At 41.7% G+C, this 25,259-nt stretch overlaps 1 protein-coding gene across 3 annotated transcripts; it reads left to right on the forward strand.

The window, feature by feature from the left end:
• The first annotated feature begins 198 nt into the window (after nt 1-198).
• Nucleotides 199-25,082, forward strand: tmpoa (thymopoietin a). 3 transcript variants are annotated; one of them, XM_028422672.1, is made up of 9 exons: nt 199-801; nt 12,555-12,672; nt 13,768-13,914; nt 14,271-14,476; nt 18,312-18,401; nt 18,860-18,919; nt 22,464-22,640; nt 23,221-23,321; nt 24,020-25,082. In XM_028422672.1, exons 1-9 carry the CDS (start codon nt 559-561, stop codon nt 24,414-24,416), a joined length of 1,539 nt encoding a protein of 512 aa, XP_028278473.1. In that variant the 5' UTR covers nt 199-558; the 3' UTR covers nt 24,417-25,082. The 3 variants fall into 3 exon arrangements, with proteins under 3 accessions (XP_028278473.1, XP_028278482.1, XP_028278492.1); XM_028422681.1 differs by lacking the exon at nt 18,860-18,919 and adding an exon at nt 22,318-22,377; XM_028422691.1 differs by lacking the exons at nt 18,312-18,401; nt 18,860-18,919; nt 22,464-22,640 and having other exon boundaries at nt 207-801.
• The last annotated feature ends 177 nt before the right edge of the window (nt 25,083-25,259 follow it).

Raw genomic sequence — 25,259 nt, forward strand, 5'->3', positions numbered from 1 at the left:
GATTTTAAAGGTGGAATAAGCAACAAAAAATGATTTAGGAGGGATATATGTGGACTAAAACTGATACAAGAGCATGTAACACAACAGCGTAATGCATGCAGCGTGCAATTCACTTTCAATAGTCGCATGTTAAGTTCACCAATAAGAAGGCGCGCTGTCGTAGCCTTCGTCCAATTAGAGCGCGTCTTTCCAGACAGCCACTTCCGGCCCACGTCCTCCCACATGAGCGGCATCATTCTGGTAAGGATTCTTCCCAAAACAACCGCTCATCGCGAACTACCGTCATCTCTGCATTCCTTTCAGCGGAGGAGGAACAACGAGAACAGCTATAGCTATATTTTGTTTTTTTCGACGCACACTTTTTTTTACTTCCATAGTTATTAGTTGTTTTGCGAGTTAAATCCAGTAAGAGGCGCTGGTTAGCCATTCTACTCGGAATCAAATCTCCCCCCACCTTTCTCTCTTTTCCAATTTTCCCCCCTCTGTGTTAGCTAGCCAGTTAGCTAGCTAGCTAAAACCCGGCCGACGCTAACTCTGTCCCTCCATCTGCACGCCGACATGCAGGCATACTTGGACGACCCGTCTGTGCTCACCAAGGACAAGCTTAAGAGTGAGCTGCTTGCCCACAACGTGGAGCTACCAAGCGGCAACCCGACCAAAGACGTGTTCGTGCAGCTTTATTTGAAGAACCTGACATCCCAGAACAAGAAGTATGTCCCGGCCACAACTCTGGACGCCTTCTCCAGCGACGAGGAGCTTCCGCCGCCCGTGGTCTCCAGCAGAAGTCGCTCCTCCGGCACAGTGAGTTTGGTTTTACTATTATGAATTTAACATTCGTACCAATTTTATTTGGGACACTCTTCAAAGGCAGCGAGGGCGCAATCTGGTCCAAGTTTAGTAACTTCACGTTAGGGTAGGGCCATACTTTTGTTGCTGAAATATAGAAATACACGTTATAATGAATACAGCTGTTCCTTTATCACAGTCTCTTTTGTGTAAAACAAATGAAAGCATGTCCACAATGATATTTCTTTTCCTACTTTGCAACGAATCTTACCTAATCAATAGATAAGCCATCCATTTCGGTATAAAATACACTTCTGATGTGGCACACAGTTTGTTCCAGCGGTCTCCACCCAAACATTCCTTTCTGTACACCAGCCAAAGATGGACACATGTGCCTTGTTTTCTAGATTTGAATCGCGTGTACTTTATTTTGATTTTGTTTCTCCTTTTATTAACACCCTTTCTGTTTCATGTTCGGATAGTTAAAGGATATTTAAGCCCCATGAATGAATCTGTGGCCACATTCCAGATTCACAAGCTTTCACTTCCTCTCTGAAAATTTCCCGCTTTGCAACATCTCTAAACGTGTGTTGGAGGAGTGTCTTTCCATTTGTTTGTGCTGGTATCAAGTTGATAATCTGTTGTTGGATCTGATGTGCCATCTGGGTGGGGTCTCTCTCCCATCCTGCTAATCATTTGACATGATAATTTAATCAGATTGTGTTCTCAGAGGGTGAATGGAGTCGCTGCTTTGTGTTGTTTTGTTATTAATGTCATTGTAAAATGAATGAATGTATTTTCTGTTGGAGTTTGAATTTCAGCTTTGAAGCTTTGAGTTCGATGCAGGATTCTCAGCATTCCTCTGTTGTTTTAATAATAATATTCCCCCTGCAGCCACAGACTGCATGTGTTCCTCGGAACTCTCAAAGAGTTTCCTCTGAAGCAGGCTGACGTTGAATGCACGTAGAGCCCGACAGATATGTTATCTGCTAATATTTGCTTATTACAGATATACTGGTATTGATTTATATGTTGGCCGAAGCTTTGAGGACTTAAGTTATGGTGTTTGCAAACAGCTAGTACCTGATTAAGCTGCATTGATTACAATACTTTGATTTGTAGCAGATGTAGCAGCATCCGCATACAGATGTGGATGCTGTCATTTTGGATTTTTCATTGATCCGACTTTTTTGGTCTTAATAACAATACCTAGGATATGAAGGGTTGTATATTAATAAATCAATAAATATGTGTGCACCAGCAGCAGCTTGGAATAGCATTCAAAATAACAGGAATCAAACTTCACATCTAAAACAATCAATTCCAGAGCAGCTATTTTTGTCGCTCTCACCCTGTCAGTGAAAGTTAACTGCTTCATCGTATCACCTTTGTTATGTACACCCATAGGAACTCTTGTCATTTTCAGCTCTGTGTTGTTTCACTGTTTGTTGTGAGTCAAGTCATGTTAGCAAGCTGGGCTTGCTGCTGATGCATGTCATGGCACGTGTTGAAAACATAGAATTGAGTTTACTAGATCAGCCACACAGATCGGCCTTATCGTCCAAAAACCACTGCAAATATTGGATCACTGCTTCCCATATCTTTATAGGATTGTGGTAGTTTGTAAATTGTGTTGCAGTAAAGGTTGCCATGTTGGAATACTTTAATCTGAGATATTAAGAAACCTTTATTAGTCCCACAATGGGGAAATTGCATAAGGCAGTAGTAGTAGTAAGTAGTAAGTAGTAGTAAGAGCGCCATACACCAGTGAGTACACTGGAGGCTATGCAGGTAAAGTGCCTTGCCCAAGGATAAATATGGCTATTTTCTTACAGACACAGCCAAAAAAATTCAGTTATTTCAATTAATTTCAATTAGTACACAGCTAAAGTGATTTGTCCATAAATCGATTTGTTACTTGACAGGAAAAAAGAGCTTTCAGTGAAATAATCACCTGAGCTTTTAAGGAGATCATAAATATAGCAGAGTATGTGGTGTCACAGAGTAGTGAAAGGGGTTTTCTGCTGTTTTCTGTCTGATGCGTTGTAGTAAAACTGAGATTTGGAATGTGGCTCAGAGAGAAAACACCACAACAGAACACACTGTGCTCTGGGTGCTTTTTTTAAACTTCCCTCCAGGCTTGTGAGAGGATTCTTTAAACATTCCTGCTCTGCTTCAATAGTAATTTATGGATTGTTAAGATTTTCATTAAAAACGTATGTTAATTAGATGCTTCATCTGGCCTGTTAACGCTACAGGTAAGCTGTCTTTTAAGAGTAAATAATAAATCAGCAGTGAAACAACGCATGTAGTGCAGAATGTGTGTGTTTTCAATGTGGATCTGGATGTGTGCTTGGAACATGTGTGCAGCCAGATGTGTACGTGATGTCTAACGAGTATGAGCTGAACAAAAGTGACAGGTGGAGTCAAAAAATGACATGTCAGGTGTGTGGGAGGTGACGGAGTGGTGTGGAATAACAACAGACTGTCCAGGTGAGATGTTGTGCTGGTAAGCAATCTTTTATGAGATTTAAAATGATGAATAACCCTTGGGAGGCATCGCAGACCAGACGGGTCTCACCAGTTAAAGTTAGAGGGATGTTTGAATCTCTCAGGCGGAAAGAATGAGATACGACAGAGATAATGTAAAGGTGTAGTGAGAGGAATGCAAGGGGGAGGAATCGGTTTGTGTGTAAGCAGAAGCTCCACCCATGTTTTGGTGTGGGTTTACACTATTGTAGCATTGTGTGTGTCTCCTCAGTACGAGCTCACATGTGGAAAAGTGACTGCTGGATTTAGCAGGGAACATGTTATGCAATCTCAATGATGGGAAACAGATTTGTAGTTGAATAAAGAGTTGTGCTGTTTCTAATGGTTGTTTTGATTATTTGACGGTTATGTGAGTCAGACTACTGTGGGAAATGCCAGTTTGTTTTCACATTGGACACATAAGACATTATTACAAGAGACATTCACTGTTAAATAATTTGGCACCAAAACTTTTATCTTTCATTTTCTGTTCTAGATGCTAAATCATACCCCTCTAACAAATGAACTGGGGAAACTTCATGTCCACAGTGGATTGCTAGATATGATATTCCAAATATATGTTCAGTATAATGACAATCAATGGCTGGCTCCAGAGATGGATTATTGCACCCAGACCCAGGGCCCAAGTGCTCAAGGGGCCATACACTACAATGTTATCCAAATTGAAATATTACCTGCTGTCTTTCCTATTTTATCCATTCTGATATGCTAATGGGGCCCTGTAGCCAACTAACACAGGTTATGTAATACCACATACCTTTATAGGGCCCATCGCATGTGGTATGTTAGTGCCACATATTTTTTAGGGGCCCTCAATCTTGTAACACGTAACGTGCCACATCATAGGTCTAGGCTTGTGCAAAATCGTATCGTGTGCAATTAATCGTCAGAAAAACTGTCATCGATTAATATTTGCCACTTATCGGTTACGGCGATTAGTGCCTCAATAGATGACGCATTTTTGTGTGCAGCGTTACAACTTACTCTCACCATGACCCACGCACAATAACAATAGGTGGAAGGCAGTGGTGTTCAGTTAAAAGATGCGGAGCAGCACGATCCTAACAGAGGTTCAACGTCTGTCACCATAAGCCGGAGCACGAAGAAAGCGCAACAAGGACACAATGCCGGCTACAGCTGTATATAGTGCCGCGACATGCATTAGGTGAAGCGTGGAGCGTTGGTTATTGCCATAGTAACTGGATTTTTGCTTGTATCAAAAGAATGAACTCCAATCTTTATTTATGGACTCCACAGCAAGATAGGAAACATTACAACAGCGAAGTCTCCTCCAGCAGATATTGGAAAGAATTCCACTCAGCCAAGAATCCGCGATACGTTTAGTCATTGTGCTGCTTACGACCAAACTAAGCGCTGGAAGAACGTAATGCAGGTTGATTTGCACACACATACATTTAAATGTGAAATTGTCCAGTTAGTTTGTTTGTTTGTTTTTCTGCTGCTGTTCTACAGTCTGAGTGAAAACATGCACTAGTGTGGGACATATTCCAGTCACAGGTTCATTTGCACAGATACATTTTTAACTTGAAATAATTACTGATGTGACTTTTCTGAACTTATTTGTCCTGTTTAATGTTAATGTTGATATGCACTGCTCTGTGACCTGAAGATAAGAACAAGTGAAGGACAAAGCTACGGTACTTTAAATGTTTGCTTCATTATTATTTTGAAGCAGTTTGTGCATCTGTTATCAATAACTATTTCACACATGGCTGGTTGGTGCCTAATCACTACTCACCAGCTTATCCTGTTAGAATGAAGTAGTTAACTTGACTGATGATTTGTCGGTATCATTTTAGAACACTGTGCCAATTTAGAGTCAAAAACATGTAAGTGCAATTGTCATCAATTAATCGTCAAATTAATCGTTATCGGCTAAATGCCACAATTAATCGTGATTAATTTTTTTGCCAATATCACCCAACCCTACATAGGTCTTAATAGGACCTAAATCATATACTACGGTTGTCTTTGGGGACCTTTTTCCTTTCGGGGCCCAGGGCCTAATCTGTCCCTGAGCTACCCTGTTTGATAGTATGTTACTTTTACTGATAAAAAGGGAAAACTGGTGGGTCATTGTTCATTTCACCCCGAAGCCACGCCTCCCACTCACATGACGCGCATTACCTGAAGACGAGCTGCGGTCTGTGACTTTGGCCATCATGCACGTACCTCTCTGGTGCACGCAGAGCAGGAAGAGAGTGACAACTAGGGATGTCCCGATCAGGTTTTTTTGCCTTTGAGTCCGAGTCATTTGATTTTGAGTATCTGCTGATACCGAGTCCCGATCCGATACTTTCAAGATTCTCCATAAGATCAATAAACTTTAATTTCTAAAGAACATTTAACACTGGAAAGGCCCCCAATCATCAACATTATTATTATTATTATTATTATTATTGTTATTATTAATGATATTAATATTCATGTTGATATTATTATTATGAGTAGTGGTAGGCCTATTACCATGGCTTATCTGAGCATAGTCAATGGAGTTAAGTCAAACCAACTAGCACGTCATGAGCAACCGAGAGCCAAACAACACGCACTCTCTGGGAGTGGGCTCACCTGTACGCACATGTGCTTGTGTGCACACGCGTTTGCGTTTGCATGTGTGTATGCGCATCAGGCCGCTGCAGACAGCTGCAGTGAATTTTACAAACGCCACCATGTAGACAGAAACACATAGAAACTGACAGCAGAGATGGCACCAGAGGACTGGGCAAGAGGACTAATGGGTGGCGCTGCAGTGAGTGCCGCCAGTGAGAAGGCAGAGAAGGTTCTATACATGAGCATGTTTAGTGTCGTGGTGAATTGTGGCAAAGTGTTGAAACGGTGTTGAGCAGCTTCAGAGCTCTCTGTGTTGCTGTAATGTCCAAGCCCTGCAGCGCTGTGACGCACCGTGGCGACGCAGACAGCGAGCTGACCGTGGTCTGCTCAGAACGTCCCGTAAACGTTACACAATGAGTTAAAAAAATAAGAGCTACCTGTTGATTTGACACATTTTAAGACAGAAGCCGCGGGCCATATAAAGTCCGACGGCTTTTATACGCTACGACGCACCGGAGTGACGCCTTTTGTCATCCAGTCTCTTTGGCAGCGAGAGGGAGAGAGAGAGAAAGAGAGGAAAACAAACCAGCATGCAAATGTAATTTAACGCAGGCCAAAAAACTTATCAAGCCCATTTAATTTATCGCGCAATTAATTGATTTATTGTTTATCGCGACAGATGATTGGCTGATGTTTTTAGCGTTTTATAGCTTCCACAGATGATTCATATTCTTCGTTTTAATGCAAAACTGCCGAACTAATTGGTTGCTAGCGGATTGTAAAGAGAAGTTACACTAATTTAACAAAGTGCATCAGAATGAAATCTCCTACCCTACCCTTTAAAGCAGCTCAAACTACCTAATGATGCCTAAATATTGGGCAATACAGCGCAGTATCTGTGATGAGCCAATATTAGCTCCCAATATCAGCAGACTAAAATATTGATCAGGATGTAGCTTTTACATATACTGTCCATCATTAGTGTTAGATATTTAAGACTTACATCTCAGACCAGCATGGTCAGAGGATAACCACTGTTATCAGCACATGCATCGTTGATGTACAAAGCAGTAGTGGAAAAGAGCTGCGGTGCGCATTCCTACCAATATTTCCATGGACATGGATCCATGTCAGCATTTAAATAAAGAAAAAAATCAACATTGTAGTAATTTATTTAATCAATTTTAGACATAATGCGATTAAAGTAAAATACATGTAATTTGTTAATGTCCCTTGAATTTCTTATCTTCTTCTTATCGGGCAGTCTGCGGGCATCTTAACGTCACTTTCAAAGCAGTTCACTCAGAGAAAGAGCTCATTGCTGATGTGTCTGCTCTTTAAAGAGTGTGTGTTTTCTCTGCTTGGATTGATTGTTTCAGCATATTTAGCAGGGGTCCAGTTTTAAAGTCAAAAGAAAATGTCCCTGACCACTCCTCCTCCGTTTTCCATGTGTTTGCTCTGTACAGGGTTTCCCTTAGAAAGGCAGGGGTGCCAAGTCAACCTGATCCTAGTACAGCTCATACCGTGACCAGTTTATGTAGCAAATAGCCTTAGCAGTTATCATTTTTGGTGGCTGAAATAACTCATATGCACTTGTACGGTTTCTATCGAAAATGTAAGTGCATCTCATGGTGTTGCAAATTGTGCACAATAATTTTTTGATCAGGCTTGAAAGGCAGAGTGCAAACAGACGCTGTTATCTGAACGCCCTTTGAGGAAATGCTTCCACCATGTTTGAGTAGTAAAAAGTCACAGGTTTTACAAAAGACACAGGCAATGTGTAATTAGTTTGTTCTTAGCCTTCGGGTGTTTCAGTATCTATGTTGTTTATCTTGCGATACCTATTGATTACATGTCAGGCTGCACAGTGATTACAGGCTGCAGGTAAGAAGGACAGGTGGGGAAGCTGCTCAGAAATTCATTCCACACATTTTTCACATAGTTGACTGAAGTCAAAGACAGCCTTAAAGGCTCAAATATTTCATCTTCATGCCTGAAGTTTTTCCCATTCTTAGTGTACTCTGTGTGGTTGAAACTTAGAAGATTTGGCTGTGAGTTATGCACACTGTGTGTGTCAGATGAAAATAGTTGTGGTCAATTGTAGCGAGTAAACTCTGGCTAACCATACATGCCCCATTGTTACTCAGCCAGGTATGCTGCCACAGGTCTTGGCACATCTCACCCACTACTACTTCATCCAGGCTTTAGTAAGGAGCAATAAAGGAAAGTTTGACAGTGTTTGTAGTGAGTTTACTCACAGAGCCATGAGCTCAGAGTTCAGTTATGGCTTTTAATACCAGGGTGTGGTTTGTAGGGGGAGGAGCACTTTTTTTCCTCCCTTCCTCTTCTCCCGCTCACTAGCCCAGGCTGCTGTGATTATGAAACAGCCTGGCTCACATCCAGGCCAAACCCCGCTCGGGGCCCACAGAGAGCCAGACAGACAAAATACTGTCTCTCTGTGTGTGGAAGCCTTCTGATCTATAGCAGCAGCTCAGCATTTGAAAATTATTGTTGTATTCTTAACATATGGGTGTTGCAGATAGTCATTTGATAGTTATAGTTGCTTTGTGTTATGTTCAAATGATGATACTTGATGAAGGTCTACTTTAACCACCTTGGCTGAAGTGGTCTGCTGGCATATAGCTGCAGTGTGTTATGTGGGTGTCAGCATTTCTTTGCACACATTCCACAAATGTACACCAAAGTTAAAGCCTGTTAAGAATGTTATGGTCTGCCCTAAATGTTGATAGTTTGCTATCACTGAGAAATTATTTTCAAGTCACAAAGATTGATTTACTCCCCCCCCCCCCACACTGATACTGTAATTGAGACACTGCTGAGGCTGATTTTAGGATATAGACATGACATTTTTATAGCATCTAACAAAACAGTTTTTTCACTTTAATTACGTCAATGTGTAAAAAGCCTGCTGACCAGCCAAATTGTCATGTGACAAAGCTTCATGGTTATGCTTAAGAGTGCAAAAGGTTTGAGAAAATGGCTTATTTCTGTGATTTATTAAAGTTTATTTTTTAGCTAAGATTTCAGTGCATTCAAGTCCACTAAGAAACTTTAAAGTCTATTTGTGATAATTTTGGTGTGTGTGTATTTTTTTAACGTTTTTCAAAGGTTCAGAAGGTTATGGTCCTGTTTAAAATAAATAGTAAATATCATCTGATGGTAGTGGCTCTTATTAGGCAAATACAGCCTCTGATAAACGACAACACAAAAAATTGCTACTTCAATCGCTTCTGTTGTTGAGCTTTTAATACTGTGAATGAGCTGAATTTATGTCATGTTGCTACTATCCTAGTGCTAGTATAGTTTATTTTGCGCCTTTTTATAATCAAATAAAGTCAGATTTATCAAAAGAAGACATGTTTCTTTTTTAAAATCTGTTGGGCACCTGCTGCACCATATGAACTGCACGTGTGTTGTATGATTCGATACATTATAAAGAATGGGGCCCTGCAGTCAGGATTATATCCATAGCTCGACCCCATGAAAAGTCGAAACATGAGTTATATGGGGGAAAACTGTGTCCTGCGAATGACCTGGGGAAAAAAAATAAGGCGGCGGCATGTGTAACTGCTGCTCTCACAACATAGCATTTTGTACACGCTTGCTTTGTTTACTCCCAGTCTTTTTGGCGAGGAGCCAAGGAGAAGACACAGGGCCTTATTTCAGAGTGCTGGCTTCAAACACACTGTAATTTCCTGTAGGCTGGATTGTGAGGGGCAGCTACAGTCCTGCACGTTGTTTACTATCACGAAACGCCTGTAGCATCTGTTCTGACTCTTGTCCCTCGTCCCTTTGTTTTTCCTCCTGGGACCACTATTAAAAACATGTACACATTTTATTTACCTTGAAGAATATGTTTTAATATAAATCTTTCTTTCAATGTTAATTCAACAGTGTAAACTAGCTGCAAGTTGTGTTGATTAAAAGCATGTACAGTATACTTATAAACCCGATAAACGGGTTTCTATAACTGTCTCCTGCCTACTGGTTTACAGGAAAATGTTTGGAGATGAGCAGCAGAGCAGGGTGGGACACTGTTGCTTTGGACATCATTGTGTAAGCTGAGCTGCAATAGTATTGACTTTTTCTCTGTTTTGTCTGTCAGTGAGTGTTACAATGGTGATATTTTTGAAGTGTCCTCATCTTTGGATTATGGTCTGATTTTTAGAGAAATAGTAAGAAATAGTACAAATTGTGTCATTAGATGTTCATAGATTTTTGTTGCTTTACTTTAAAATTCCAGTTGCTGCTAACCTGCTAGCCTGTCCCTCTGGTGTGTCCCTACATGCAGGCTGCTGTCTGGTCACAAATATACTTCTACACAGAGCCTCTGCCATAGCCAATTGAAACGAGTTACAGCAAGCCTTTATACTTGTGCATTGGTGTGTTTGCTTCCCTCTGCAAATCTACCGCCAAAGTGCTAATCAGCAGCAGGTTTTTTATGCCACCGTCTGTGAGTTTTCTTTGTATTTCTTGTGCTGCAGACAGTGGTGACTGAAACTGAGCAAATTAGCTCACCTCTTCTTGCTAGGGCTGGGTGATATTACTTCGAATCAATATCACGATTAATTTAAAGCTTTTTCCTCGATTAACGATGATACTGATAATGAACGATTACTACTTTTTGGGGGGGTGGGGGTGGGGGTGGGGGGGGTGGGGGGGGGGGTTAAATATGCTCAACGTCAGCTTCGCTCATGGCTTCGCTTTGAGTTAACACAGATTAGATAAGAGACCCAGTCAGGTGACTTAAACTTGTTACATATTCCACTAGAACAGAGAAATCTATTGGTGCTTCTGAGGTGGCAAGAACAAAAACAAAATTTGTTTTGGCCAGAACTTTTCATAATTCACGAGAAACGTGATTATTTCAAATTTCGAAAAAATAGCAGTGTCTGCATTTTTCATTACAAACTTAAATATTTACTAAATAAAATTAAAAAAACATTCAGATTTAGCATACCTGTGAATCTCTAAACTAATATTTAGTTGTATAACCCTTGTTTATAACCCTTTCTGTGCTGCATGGAGTCGACCAACCTCTGGCACCTGCAAACAGATATTCCAGTCCAGGATGATTTGACAACTTTCCATAATTTTCTTGGTTTTTCCTCAGAAACAGCATGATGATGTCACCCCACAAGTTTTCTATTGGATTAAGGTCCGCGATTAGGCTGGCCACTCTATAACCTTAATTTTGTTGGTCTGGAACGAAGAGGCTGCTCGCTTACTGTTGTGTTTAGGTTCATTGTCTTGTTAAAACACCCATTTCAAGGACATTTCCTCTTTAGCATAAGGCAGCATGACCTCTTCAAGTATTTTGATATAAGCAAATTGATCCATGATCCCTGGTATGTGATAAATAGGCCCGGTACCATAGTAAGAGAAACATCCCTATATCATGATGCTTGCACCACCATGCTTCACGGTCTTCAAAGTGTACTGTGGCTTGAATTCAGTGTTTGGGGGTCACCTGACAAATTCTCTGCAGCCCTTGGAACCAAAAAGAACAATCTTACTTTTATCAGTCCACAAAATGTTTCTCCATTCCTCTTTAGGCCAGTCGATATGTTCTTTGGAAAATTGCATCCTCTTCAGCACATGTCTTTTCTTTATCAGTTGGACTTTGCAGGGGATTCTTTCAGAGAGAAGACGCCTGTGTGAGGATAATCTTAATTGTCACAGTACTCACAGGTAACTTTAGATAATCTCTGATCTCCCAGGAGCTGATCATTAGTGTTCAGTTTTCTTCCACTTCTCTCATGTTGGCTTTCGATTTTAAAGCATTGGAAATCATTTTAGCTGATCAACCTAGCATTTTCTGCACTTCTTTATGTTTTCCCCTCTCCAAACAACATTTTAATTAAAGCACGCAGTTCTTCTGAACAATGTCTGGCACGACCCATCTTTCTCAGGTTGTAAGAGGGAATTGCATGTACTACATGTGCTGGCTTCATCCTCAAATAAGGGCCACCTGAATGGCACCTGTTTCTTCACATAATGAATGACCTCACTGATTGAACTCCACACTGCTATTATTTAGAGCAGGCCCCTTTCACCTAAGTATTAAATTACACAGACTCGAAAGCATTCATATCATAAATGTTGAGTCTGTTGGTTTCTCTGACTCTACTACAACTGCTGGTAAATTGTTTGCTATGTAATAATATGATTTATACAAAGAAAACAGATTTAATCTGGTTAGTTACATTGGACTGCTATTATTTTGAACACAACTGTAAGCCAGGTTTAAGCCTTCATATGTATATATACACTCTGTTTCTGCAGTCAAGGATAACACAGCCTCTGCATTCAGGGGTAACATTGCCAGTTGTGCGCGTAAAGGGTAACTCTGTCACTTGTACACACAAAACAAACATGGCTGTTTGTGTACATAACAGTAACATGATCGTTAGTGCACATAAGGGTGATGTAGCTAGTTGATCTGCACATAGGTTAGATAGATTATAGAATTATAGATAGAATTATTTCAGCAGGAAAACCCATACTGGAAACTATGCTCCTTTGGTGTCATTACTCACTGATTAAATTGCCTCTGGACAAAAATAAATCCATGGCTGTCCCTGATCTGACCCACTTATTCACTCTGCTGCTCTGCTGTTCCACAGAAAGCTACAAGAAAAACAGACAAGGTCCGGCCAGCCGAGCTAGATGTGACTGCGCTGAGTGACGAGGGACTCAGGGACGAGCTGATCAAGCATGGAGTGGACGTGGGGCCGATTGTGGGTTAGTGGTTTCTGCAGCAGGGCCAAAAGCCATCTCTCCTTTACATGCAGATACATGACTGCACTCACACACACAAACAGAAATGTTTTGTGTTTGTGCAACTCACTGCACACAGGTGAAGGAATTCACAGGAGTCTTTCAATAGAAAAGTTCCAGTAGAGATTCAACCTTTCGAGAGCTCTCACTGAAAACCATATGGAAGACATGATGCAATTAGGCTGAATTACTAATAACAATCTGAATCAAGATTCTCATTGGTTGCAGGAAGGGTTAAATTCTATTGGAATCTTAGGTCCCCAGTGGTGGATATAAACCTTCTTAATCCAGGCTCACTGCTTCAGACATTTGTGTATGTATGCACAAGAAACAGGTGGATATTATAGAAAATATGAAGGTGTCATCGCTACTGCAAATACTAGATATGTTGCAGCTTATTTATTCATTTTTTACCAATATTTAACCTATTTAATTAACCTATTTTTAAGTGGTAAAATATACTAGTAATGATGTGATCTGGCACTATTCTTATGTACATACTTATACATACTTATGTTAGTTATAATAAAAAGGGGAACAAGTATGTGTACAATGGCAATGTACACATTGTACACCTTACAGTCTGCTTCAAAGTTCAGGCTTTCCTTTGTTGCCGGTTGAAGCTTAAACCCCGAACTTAAACTACTGCAAGTTAGATTTGCAGCCTAAGTGACCATGGTAATGCAACCAAGTTATATATCTCCTCAGGTCAATGACAAAATAACAGCAGATAACACTGTTCAGCCCGCTAATGTTCAGCTGCACCACCATGCACCTGTCTGGCAGCTTTCTTCCCCTTGACCATGTAGCATATTATACAGTTGACTGTGCAGAACAGATGTGTGTCTGAACAGATGCAGTGCACACACACACACGCAGCTGATGCTCACGTGCCACTTAGGTTCAGTTTACCAGTCCATCTCAAGAGTGACTAGACAGAATGCTCCTGTCCTCAGTTTGGCACAATATAAAAAAGAGGCTGTTGTAGATTTTTAATAAATAGGCTATAGACATAATGTGTCATCAACTGTAGACTGACCCCTCTGCTGCTCCTCTCAGCGACCACCCGCAAGCTGTACGAGAAGAAGTTACAGAAGCTGCTGGATGACGGCCCTGTGCAGCAGCCCCAGGTGGTTCTCACAGAAATACAACCAATCAACCACAACGGCAACTCTGAATCGGACCTGTACAGCGACAAGGAGGACGGTAAGGACAGCGCACAACAGTATAACATTCACACAGAGCAGGTTAGAGTGCTTGAGTGTGATATAATTTATATCCTCAATGGTATGTGCAGTGTCATTCAGGCAGCGTATCAGTCTGATTGCATGCTGTGGCCTGCAAAAATACTATGGATTTTACACTGACATCCAATTTCCAATGTATTTGGCAGAAACTGTATTTTTCCACTAGATTTATATTGTATTAAAATGAAATACATTCATGGCTGCCTGCACACCTTAAAAAAAGAATTGCACTGATACAAAATAAAAAAGTATTTGTTCTCCATCACTAAAAATGTGTAAAAACCCACCTGTATAATCAGTTTTGTGTTTTGCCAGAGGTGACAGCAGTCCCAGATCCAGTGCCTGTAGCTGAGCCAGAACCTATGATTGAGCCAGAGCCAGAGCCGGAGTCAGTGCCAGTGCCAGTGCCAGTGACGGTGCTAGAGCCAGAGCCAGAACCAGCTCCAGTGGTGGAAAGACCTGTGAGGAGCAGAGGGAAGACTCCTGTCACCACCCGTGCCCGCAGCAGCCAGCACCGCATGGTAAGGCATCTGTTTACTCACTCTCTACTCTACCACCTGCAGAGTGGACGCTCCTGTCAGCAGCAAACACACAGAGACAAAGTCATTTCCATTTCCAAACCGTTTTTAGCATATTTTCAGTAAATGCAAGTGTCCCATCTACACAAAATCACTGAAAACCACTGCCAGGTCTGTGAGTGGCGCTCTAACTCTACCACAAAAACACAACAAAAACAGAAAAGAAAACATGGGGCATGCACACACAATGCATGCGTAAACGGAATAACATGGAACTATAAACTTCATTTGTCGGAATGAGCGCATGCAGGTTATGGGAGAGGTGGAGCTGTGGCGTCATCGTTTCAGAATAGTTGCGTATTGGGCGTACACACGGAAAGATGGAAATGGCGATTTGAAACGTATCTACTCTGGGACCCCGTTTTCAAAAGTTAGAGTTTTCGCGCTCCTGAATGCCCAAAAAGATAAAAAACTTTTTGCAGATACACCCGTGTTCTTCTCCGTGTGGTTGGGGTGTGTGGAGTATTACCTACTCCATATACATTGAAATTAGTACCTATAGCAATTTTTTTTCTAAATAATTAACTTTTTCAGATTTTTTGTTGTCATTTTGTTTTTTAAGAATCTTTACACAAGTTTATGTTTGTGAATTTTTCATTTTTACGCGTAGAAACAAATTTAATATATTTTAGGCTTAGATTTGGTTGGAATTGTAGACTGATGCATTTAAGGACCATTAAAAAGTTTTGCACTTTGCTTTCCTCAAAAAGAATGCATGAATCTGAGCTGCACATTGGAAGTAGATGTGTGTTGGCAGTGAAGCAGGTAGATGTTCAGCAGCTGAACTTGATTAAACGGTTTCCTCTGACACTGGCAGAGGAAGTGTGTGTTTTTTTTTTGTTTTTTTTATTGGAGTGCAACCACGCCTAACTTGCCTCAGTGTGTCAGCGCTGCATGTCGGGCTCAAAGCACATGATGTGGATTAACTGCTGCCATGCACATGCTAGAAACTTCTCCACACACTGACTTCTCTGTTCAGGCTTCCGGCTATGCAGATTTACATTTCTGATTACATGTACAGTTGTAATCGTAAACCACTGAGAATGTTACATTCTCTATTTTAACCCACTTTCAGTTGTTCTTGTAGGCAAATGGCTGCAGTGTGAACTCCCACATGTGGCAGCTCTCCATTCAGCGCTGTGTTGTTGGTGCTCTCCCTGTCCCTGGTCGCTAACAGCTCCTCCTGTTGCTCAGACGGTGAACGTGCACCTGTTGAGCTGAGGACAAGAGGAATGAGAGGCATGTGGAAATTAGTGGTCTGACTCCAATAATCTGATATGAGCTGTGAAGGAGGGGGAGGTGTGTGTGTGTTTGTCTGTGTGCTTAGGTGGTTTTCCTCTTTTCTCCTGATTTGAGGTTTCCAGCAGAAATAGAGCCAATAATCAGTGTTTTGTAATAACAGTGATGCGCTCATTCTTACTGATGTAATCACATTAAGTTCAGGTAATGAAGAAACATGTGGCCTTCAGCATGCATTTTCTTTTCCCTCAGCTTGTGTATCTGGACTTGTTTTTCTTTCTTATTGTTCTTTGCAAAGTCATCAGCGACATTTTTTTAAATTTTGTCTGTTTATTCATCTGTTAGTGTGTCGATCTTTGGTATTCTTAGTATTACAGTATACAGCAGTCCTTTTCTTTGTGATGCCTGTGCATGTCTGCAATGGAGAAAAGGTTTAGCATAGGTCATTAGTCCATTGTTAAAGCACAGTGTGAAACAATGTTGTATCAAACTAGCAATATTTTTGGTCATTCTTGTGATCTGAGGAAGAACTGTTGATGAGCTTTAAACTCCTAGTCAAGATAACCTAAGCTTTTGTGTTTCTCCAAAACGGTCTAAACCCTGAGCTATATATACATACACACACACACACACACACACATTTTAGCTTAAAGGTAGGGTAGGAGATTTTGAAAACGCAGTGAGAGTCAGCCAGATTTCGAAAGTAAACACACGCCCCTATCTCTCGGAGCTCACCCTGAAGCCACGCCTCCCAATCACATGGACGCGCCTTACCTGAAGACGAGCCACGGTCTGTGACTTCGGCCATCATGCGCTTACCTCTCTGGTGCGCGCAGAGCAGGAAGAGAGTGACAACCAGCCTATACTCCGCGCAGGGTCCACCCGAAGGATTGGCTGATGTTTTTAGCGTTTTATAGCTTCCACAGATGATTAATATTCTTCGTTTTAATGCGAAACTGCCGAACTAATCGGCTATCGGATTGTAGAGAGAAGTTACACTAATTTAACAAAAAGTGCATGAGAATGAAATCTCCTACCCTACCTTGATGGTTAATGTGTGCATTAAAAAAAGATGACAGAAGATAATGTTGACATAAATGGTAGTAAATGGGCTATAATCCAGACCTTGATGTTCTGATTGTGTTTCGATGTATGCATACCGTGTGTGTGTGTGTGTAGAGTGACCAGTTGATGGATGATGAAGGTGGTGAAGAGCCCGTCCTTATAATAAAGCGCACCTCCAGGCGGTTATCTCTTAGAGCGGTGAATACTGTCCTTCGATCTGGGATCAACACTGTCACTGATTTAATACCCCACCTGGTGTACAATTCACACCCAAACCACCGTCTGTTCTCCACCTTTACATCTGTTTCACATCTGGTTTAAAAGCAGTGGGTGCACAGTTGTAGCTCCTGGGATATCTTTCCACAGTTTGTCCTCCCGTATTCCTTACATTATGGCTCCTCTGCCCAGCAGATGGTGCCTGAGGAACTTAGGACTGTAGATCCCATCCGCTTGGAGTCTGATGGGACGCTTCACCTAAGACATAATAGTCAGGTTTGGGCTGGGCATGATGGCTTCTCGTCCAGACCTGCTCAGGTAGCTGTGGCAGGATGTTTGATCACCCTCTGTTGGTTTCAAATTCTGCTTATCTGTTGAAAAGATGAGACATTCTTATCAGCTCATCTCAACCTGCACCTAAGGGGTGGGAGTGTGTGTGGAAAACCTGTCACTAATGGGTTGCGTTTCACTTGTCAAGATGAATCACAGGCACACTTATCTGGTCCTAGTGGGGTCTTTGGCACTTTACCACTTCATTGATTCTCAGAATTGTTTTCATTTTGTGATGTGGTCCCCCTGATCAGAGTTCATCAGGGGAAGATTATATGGGACATACGCCAAGGTCTAGTCCTGTGGTCAAGATGGGAGGCCAAAAAACAACAAAAAAGAACTGCAGAGATCCTGGGAACTCCTTCTTCAAGGTGCACTTTTTTGGCTGGATTTCCAAGAAAAACCGGATTAGCTGTGGCCTCACATTCACCAAAAATGTATCCCTGGATACCATCCAATGAAAGTTTCCAACTTGCTGCCCATCTTTAAGGATCTTTAAGAATTTTTGCAAATGTATTTAAAATGAAAAACTTTCAAAATGTACATTGACACAAGTAATCAGACAAAACCACTTGAAATTCCACTTCGGCGTTTCCCATTTCTCTTGATCATTTCTCAGATGTTTATACACATTTATTAGAGTCCACCTGTGGTGGTGGACAACATGAGCTCTGCAGGCAGTTCCTTTAACCTCATAGCTTGGTCTTTGCTCTGATATGCATTGTCACCGGTGAGGCCATTTAAAGAGAGGTGTGTGGCTTTTCCAGTCATGTCCAAATAATCTAATTTGCCACAGGTGGACTTCAATCAAGGTGTAGAAACATCTCACAGATCACACAGCACATACTTTGACTTTAAAATACTAGCAGCTGAATTTGAGCTGGAAATCCATGCAGTACAATTTTTTTTTTAAATTGTCGACCTGTAGGTCCAAGACAAAGAGTTGGACCTGCGTCTTCCCAAACCCAGCAAGTGTTCATCTCACAACCCAGTTGTGCTCAGCCCTGCTCTGGTAGAGGTCAGCCTTTTTCCTCCTCTTTAACACTTCTACACACAATTATACTCAGCGTGTCCACCAGATAATTCACACTCACATGCAGTGCAGGCAATGTATTTGATGGTTGTGACTATGCAAAGTCGAAGATGTGTATATCTGTACATCTTTGTGAGGGTACTTATTTGCATGTATTCTGGAGTCCTCTTACCCTATTTAAGCCCTAGTATGTAGCCAGCCTACGTCCTCACAAAGACAGACAAACACATGCACAACGGTGATTAGAGGGAGACTTAGTTGTTTTGTGTTGTTAAATGCTCCATTTCTGTTTGTTTTTGTTGCTCACAACTCCATCATACCACAGTTTACAATCTGTTATGTTGTAGCCTGTTCCTACAGATACATGTGAAATAAAATGTGGCTGGTGTAGACATAGTGTTAGGAGTCCTGATTGACTTGGTGTGTTTGTGTTGGCATCTCAGGAACCCGAGTCAAGTATTAAAGCTGCAACAGGACTAAAACGGAGTGTCACAGCAGCTAGTGTGTGTAATCACCCATTTAATTTTATATTTTTATTTTTGTTTTTTGGTAATGTCTGTCAAATAATCCAATCTGTGTTCTGTACAAGTCTGTACAGTTGTAATCGTAAACCACTGAGAATGTTACATTCTCTATTTTAACCCACTTTCAGTTGTTCTTGTAGGCAAATGGCTGCAGTGTGAACTCCCACATGTGGCAGCTCTCCATTCAGCGCTGTGTTGTTGGTGCTCTCCCTGTCCCTGGTCGCTAACAGCTCCTCCTGTTGCTCAGACGGTGAACGTGCACCTGTTGAGCTGAGGACAAGAGGAATGAGAGGCATGTGGAAATTAGTGGTCTGACTCCAATAATCTGATATGAGCTGTGAAGGAGGGGGAGGTGTGTGTGTGTTTGTCTGTGTGCTTAGGTGGTTTTCCTCTTTTCTCCTGATTTGAGGTTTCCAGCAGAAATAGAGCCAATAATCAGTGTTTTGTAATAACAGTGATGCGCTCATTCTTACTGATGTAATCACATTAAGTTCAGGTAATGAAGAAACATGTGGCCTTCAGCATGCATTTTCTTTTCCCTCAGCTTGTGTATCTGGACTTGTTTTTCTTTCTTATTGTTCTTTGCAAAGTCATCAGCGACATTTTTTTAAATTTTGTCTGTTTATTCATCTGTTAGTGTGTCGATCTTTGGTATTCTTAGTATTACAGTATACAGCAGTCCTTTTCTTTGTGATGCCTGTGCATGTCTGCAATGGAGAAAAGGTTTAGCATAGGTCATTAGTCCATTGTTAAAGCACAGTGTGAAACAATGTTGTATCAAACTAGCAATATTTTTGGTCATTCTTGTGATCTGAGGAAGAACTGTTGATGAGCTTTAAACTCCTAGTCAAGATAACCTAAGCTTTTGTGTTTCTCCAAAACGGTCTAAACCCTGAACTATATATACATACACACACACACACACACACATTTTAGCTTAAAGGTAGGGTAGGAGATTTTGAAAACGCAGTGAGAGTCAGCCAGATTTCGAAAGTAAACACACGCCCCTATCTCTCGGAGCTCACCCTGAAGCCACGCCTCCCAATCACATGGACGCGCCTTACCTGAAGACGAGCCACGGTCTGTGACTTCGGCCATCATGCGCTTACCTCTCTGGTGCGCGCAGAGCAGGAAGAGAGTGACAACCAGCCTATACTCCGCGCAGGGTCCACCCGAAGGATTGGCTGATGTTTTTAGCGTTTTATAGCTTCCACAGATGATTAATATTCTTCGTTTTAATGCGAAACTGCCGAACTAATCGGCTATCGGATTGTAGAGAGAAGTTACACTAATTTAACAAAAAGTGCATGAGAATGAAATCTCCTACCCTACCTTGATGGTTAATGTGTGCATTAAAAAAAGATGACAGAAGATAATGTTGACATAAATGGTAGTAAATGGGCTATAATCCAGACCTTGATGTTCTGATTGTGTTTCGATGTATGCATACCGTGTGTGTGTGTGTGTAGAGTGACCAGTTGATGGATGATGAAGGTGGTGAAGAGCCCGTCCTTATAATAAAGCGCACCTCCAGGCGGTTATCTCTTAGAACGGTGAATACTGTCCTTCGATCTGGGATCAACACTGTCACTGATTTAATACCCCACCTGGTGTACAATTCACACCCAAACCACCGTCTGTTCTCCACCTTTACATCTGTTTCACATCTGGTTTAAAAGCAGTGGGTGCACAGTTGTAGCTCCTGGGATATCTTTCCACAGTTTGTCCTCCCGTATTCCTTACATTATGGCTCCTCTGCCCAGCAGATGGTGCCTGAGGAACTTAGGACTGTAGATCCCATCCGCTTGGAGTCTGATGGGACGCTTCACCTAAGACATAATAGTCAGGTTTGGGCTGGGCATGATGGCTTCTCGTCCAGACCTGCTCAGGTAGCTGTGGCAGGATGTTTGATCACCCTCTGTTGGTTTCAAATTCTGCTTATCTGTTGAAAAGATGAGACATTCTTATCAGCTCATCTCAACCTGCACCTAAGGGGTGGGAGTGTGTGTGGAAAACCTGTCACTAATGGGTTGCGTTTCACTTGTCAAGATGAATCACAGGCACACTTATCTGGTCCTAGTGGGGTCTTTGGCACTTTACCACTTCATTGATTCTCAGAATTGTTTTCATTTTGTGATGTGGTCCCCCTGATCAGAGTTCATCAGGGGAAGATTATATGGGACATACGCCAAGGTCTAGTCCTGTGGTCAAGATGGGAGGCCAAAAAACAACAAAAAAGAACTGCAGAGATCCTGGGAACTCCTTCTTCAAGGTGCACTTTTTTGGCTGGATTTCCAAGAAAAACCGGATTAGCTGTGGCCTCACATTCACCAAAAATGTATCCCTGGATACCATCCAATGAAAGTTTCCAACTTGCTGCCCATCTTTAAGGATCTTTAAGAATTTTTGCAAATGTATTTAAAATGAAAAACTTTCAAAATGTACATTGACACAAGTAATCAGACAAAACCACTTGAAATTCCACTTCGGCGTTTCCCATTTCTCTTGATCATTTCTCAGATGTTTATACACATTTATTAGAGTCCACCTGTGGTGGTGGACAACATGAGCTCTGCAGGCAGTTCCTTTAACCTCATAGCTTGGTCTTTGCTCTGATATGCATTGTCACCGGTGAGGCCATTTAAAGAGAGGTGTGTGGCTTTTCCAGTCATGTCCAAATAATCTAATTTGCCACAGGTGGACTTCAATCAAGGTGTAGAAACATCTCACAGATCACACAGCACATACTTTGACTTTAAAATACTAGCAGCTGAATTTGAGCTGGAAATCCATGCAGTACAATTTTTTTTTTAAATTGTCGACCTGTAGGTCCAAGACAAAGAGTTGGACCTGCGTCTTCCCAAACCCAGCAAGTGTTCATCTCACAACCCAGTTGTGCTCAGCCCTGCTCTGGTAGAGGTCAGCCTTTTTCCTCCTCTTTAACACTTCTACACACAATTATACTCAGCGTGTCCACCAGATAATTCACACTCACATGCAGTGCAGGCAATGTATTTGATGGTTGTGACTATGCAAAGTCGAAGATGTGTATATCTGTACATCTTTGTGAGGGTACTTATTTGCATGTATTCTGGAGTCCTCTTACCCTATTTAAGCCCTAGTATGTAGCCAGCCTACGTCCTCACAAAGACAGACAAACACATGCACAACGGTGATTAGAGGGAGACTTAGTTGTTTTGTGTTGTTAAATGCTCCATTTCTGTTTGTTTTTGTTGCTCACAACTCCATCATACCACAGTTTACAATCTGTTATGTTGTAGCCTGTTCCTACAGATACATGTGAAATAAAATGTGGCTGGTGTAGACATAGTGTTAGGAGTCCTGATTGACTTGGTGTGTTTGTGTTGGCATCTCAGGAACCCGAGTCAAGTATTAAAGCTGCAACAGGACTAAAACGGAGTGTCACAGCAGCTAGTGTGTGTAATCACCCATTTAATTTTATATTTTTATTTTTGTTTTTTGGTAATGTCTGTCAAATAATCCAATCTGTGTTCTGTACAAGTCTAAGGTTGTCCATGAACAACAAAGTCCACATCAGGCTGCCAAGCCATCAAGGCCTTCCTCACCTCTTTTCCGCCAAGTGGACCCAATCACCTTTAGCCCCATGTGTGACATCTCACCCGTTAAGAGTCATGAGGCCCACTGGTCTGTGACACTTAGCAGCGGCTCTGCAGCGGGGGTACAACTCAACTCAGTGTCTCCTCTCATATTTTCTGTTTCACATCTAAAATCTGCACACATTCTATATGCTCTAAATCTACACTACATATTCTTGGACTGAGAAACTGGCCAGTTGTGTGTGTGCAGCTGTTGAGAGTTTCTGCATTGACAGCTGTGTGGCAGCTGGTAAAATATCCTCGACACAGACACTCACACATACACTGTTTGTGGGCAGGAGGAGTGCGTCCCCACAGAGCTCCCAATGCGTAGATGGAGGCAACAGAAAATCACCAGCCTGCTGTCAACTTGCAACCCAGTGAAGACACCTAGCAGTGTATCTACTCTCTCACACAAGGATATATTATTCAGACAAGTTAGAATGACTGCTGCAGGCCACAGAGGGGTCTCTGTGTTACACAAAGTGGTACTGTGGTGGTTGTTTGTAGTGGTCACATGTCACAGGTGTCAGATATCAAGCAGACAGCCCTCTGCTGGTTCAAAGCTGCAGCTGCAGTTTATTGCACTAAAGTGGTGGGAATTTTTATTGTTCCACTGGAAGTCTGGCCAAATCAACAGTGTGATTTTTCATGTGTCTTAAGGTGGAAAAACTTGCAGCAAGTGTGCAACCCCCCAAAGTGGAGGAGAAGGATGTCCTGAAGGAGCTGTTTCCCAATGACATCAACACTCCAACAGGAATCACGTGAGTAACCAGGAGAAACCATAGAAGCTGATCAATAACAGCAATAGCCTATAGCTTTTATCTGTCCATCTATAAGGAAGATGACTGATGCCTTAACAACATGTGTCAGCATCATTAAGGTAGCCTTGTCATCCAGGAGTCCTTTATGGCTGGTCTCAGTGTTCCAAATATAATTCATTTGAACAATTTAGTAGTAAAGTATAGCAACATAGGTGATGATAAATTCTGAGCAGCAGCCTTCTGAGGCCAAAATTAAAGGCTACTTGATTACTAAACATGTTTGCAAAGTTTTTCATTAGCTTATACAAAGCCAACAGAGCTATAAATGCAGTGTGGCTGTAATCATTAGCAACTTTCCGAGCAGATAACAGCATTTTATATCCCACCTCTCATGTGATTGGTATTTTTCCTATTATGGGCCATGTTAGGTAGCAGAATAATATGACAAGGCAGTCAATTATCATGATCAGTAATTCAAATTTCTTGTTTCTCAAAGAGTGTGGTTTTTATGCACAGCAAGTCAGGGGGAGGTTAGCCAGCTAGGTAAAACGCTGCTCTGGCACTCATCCAAAGTTATACTGTTGGTTGACATTGCAAATGCTAAGCCAGGCAATTTACCAACAATAGTGGTGCATAGTAGGTGCAGAATTTTTAACGTGAATTCAAAGCCAGAATTCTAAATTTTTTTTTTTTTGTAGAGCTACATGTCGACGACCCATCAGAGGAGCAGCTGGGCGCCCAGTGATTTCCAGTGACCTGTGGAATGATGAAAACAGCCTCTTCTCTCCAAAAAGCACCAAGACCAGCAGCTACTCCTACACAGAGAGCCACATTGTCAACAGAGTCAACTGCCTGCCCCCATCCACCTCCCTCACCGGCTCTACCTCCTCCTCTTCCACCTCCAGGCTCCTCTCCGCAGCTCCCCCTGCAGGCCAAACCAAAGCAACGCGCCGCAGCGTGTCTCTCTGGGTAAAGCTTTTCCTGCTGGCCGTTGTGGCTGTTTTCCTTTTCTTGGTTTACCAGGCCATGGAGACCAACTCCTCCAGCCCGTTTGACACCCCAGCCACAGAAGAGGGCGTGGGCAGCACAGCATAGAGAGCAGAAGGAGGAGTAAAGAAAGAAGTGTTGCCTCTTCTACTTTTTCACTTTTTTTAAGTTTAAATCTGAATTGTAGCCATTTTTCTTCATACCTCTGACATCATCGCCCAAGTTGTCCCCCCCCCCTTCATTTCTGAATTTTTGTGAACCCCTGAAGAGAAGTGACATAGCTATTTTAGTGACTCAAGGATCTCCACGACAGGTGTCTGTTGTTTTGGTCCATCCTTGACCTTGGACCTCGGGTTACGGCAAATCCAGCCTCTAATCTACTTTTAAAAAAATAGTACGAGGACTCACTTTTTAGTGCCATGTCTTTTTTCTTTTTTGAAAAAAAAAAAAAGTCATACTGCGTGGTGCGTGTGTGTTTGTATTGAACGTGTGGCTGAGAAGTTTTCACACTTTGCCTTAGTGTCTGTCTCTGTTGGTCATTAACACTTTTGAAGATGGAGCCTGAACTTGTAGTTTTGTTTTATACTTTGACCATCTTTGTTAATCAGACAGGGAGGCTGGTTATTGTAATCCAGTTGCTTCTAAATCTTCCTAAACCCTATACCAATATTTTCTTAATGTCCTCTTGTAATAAAATTGAATGTCCCACTGTATTCTACGTTATTATGTATTCAAAAATATTGAATATCCATTCAATAAACTATTATGTTGTGACTGTGCGCAAAACAAGCATTTTATTCATTAGCCATTAGCAGATGCAAGCAGAATGTTATGAACTTTGCTCCAGTCACCTGAGTTCAATGCCACAGAACATTTGTTGGCCATACATCTGCTCGTGTGCTTCTGTTATCGAGGATCATTTTCAGATTCAACTTCAACTCAAATTTAAAT

The sequence above is a fragment of the Parambassis ranga genome, chromosome 2 (assembly GCF_900634625.1).
Source record: "Parambassis ranga chromosome 2, fParRan2.1, whole genome shotgun sequence".
Classification (NCBI taxonomy): domain Eukaryota; kingdom Metazoa; phylum Chordata; class Actinopteri; family Ambassidae; genus Parambassis; species Parambassis ranga.

Coding starts and splice junctions, on each gene's coding strand:
- tmpoa (XM_028422672.1), top strand. CDS start 559: ATGCAGGCATACTTGGACGACCCGTCTGTGCTCACCAAGGACAAGCTT. Junction 12,673..13,767: donor GGACGTGGGGCCGATTGTGG/GTTAGTGGTTTC, acceptor TGCTCCTCTCAG/CGACCACCCGCAAGCTGTAC. Junction 18,920..22,463: donor GGAGTGTCACAGCAGCTAGT/GTGTGTAATCAC, acceptor GTTCTGTACAAG/TCTAAGGTTGTCCATGAACA.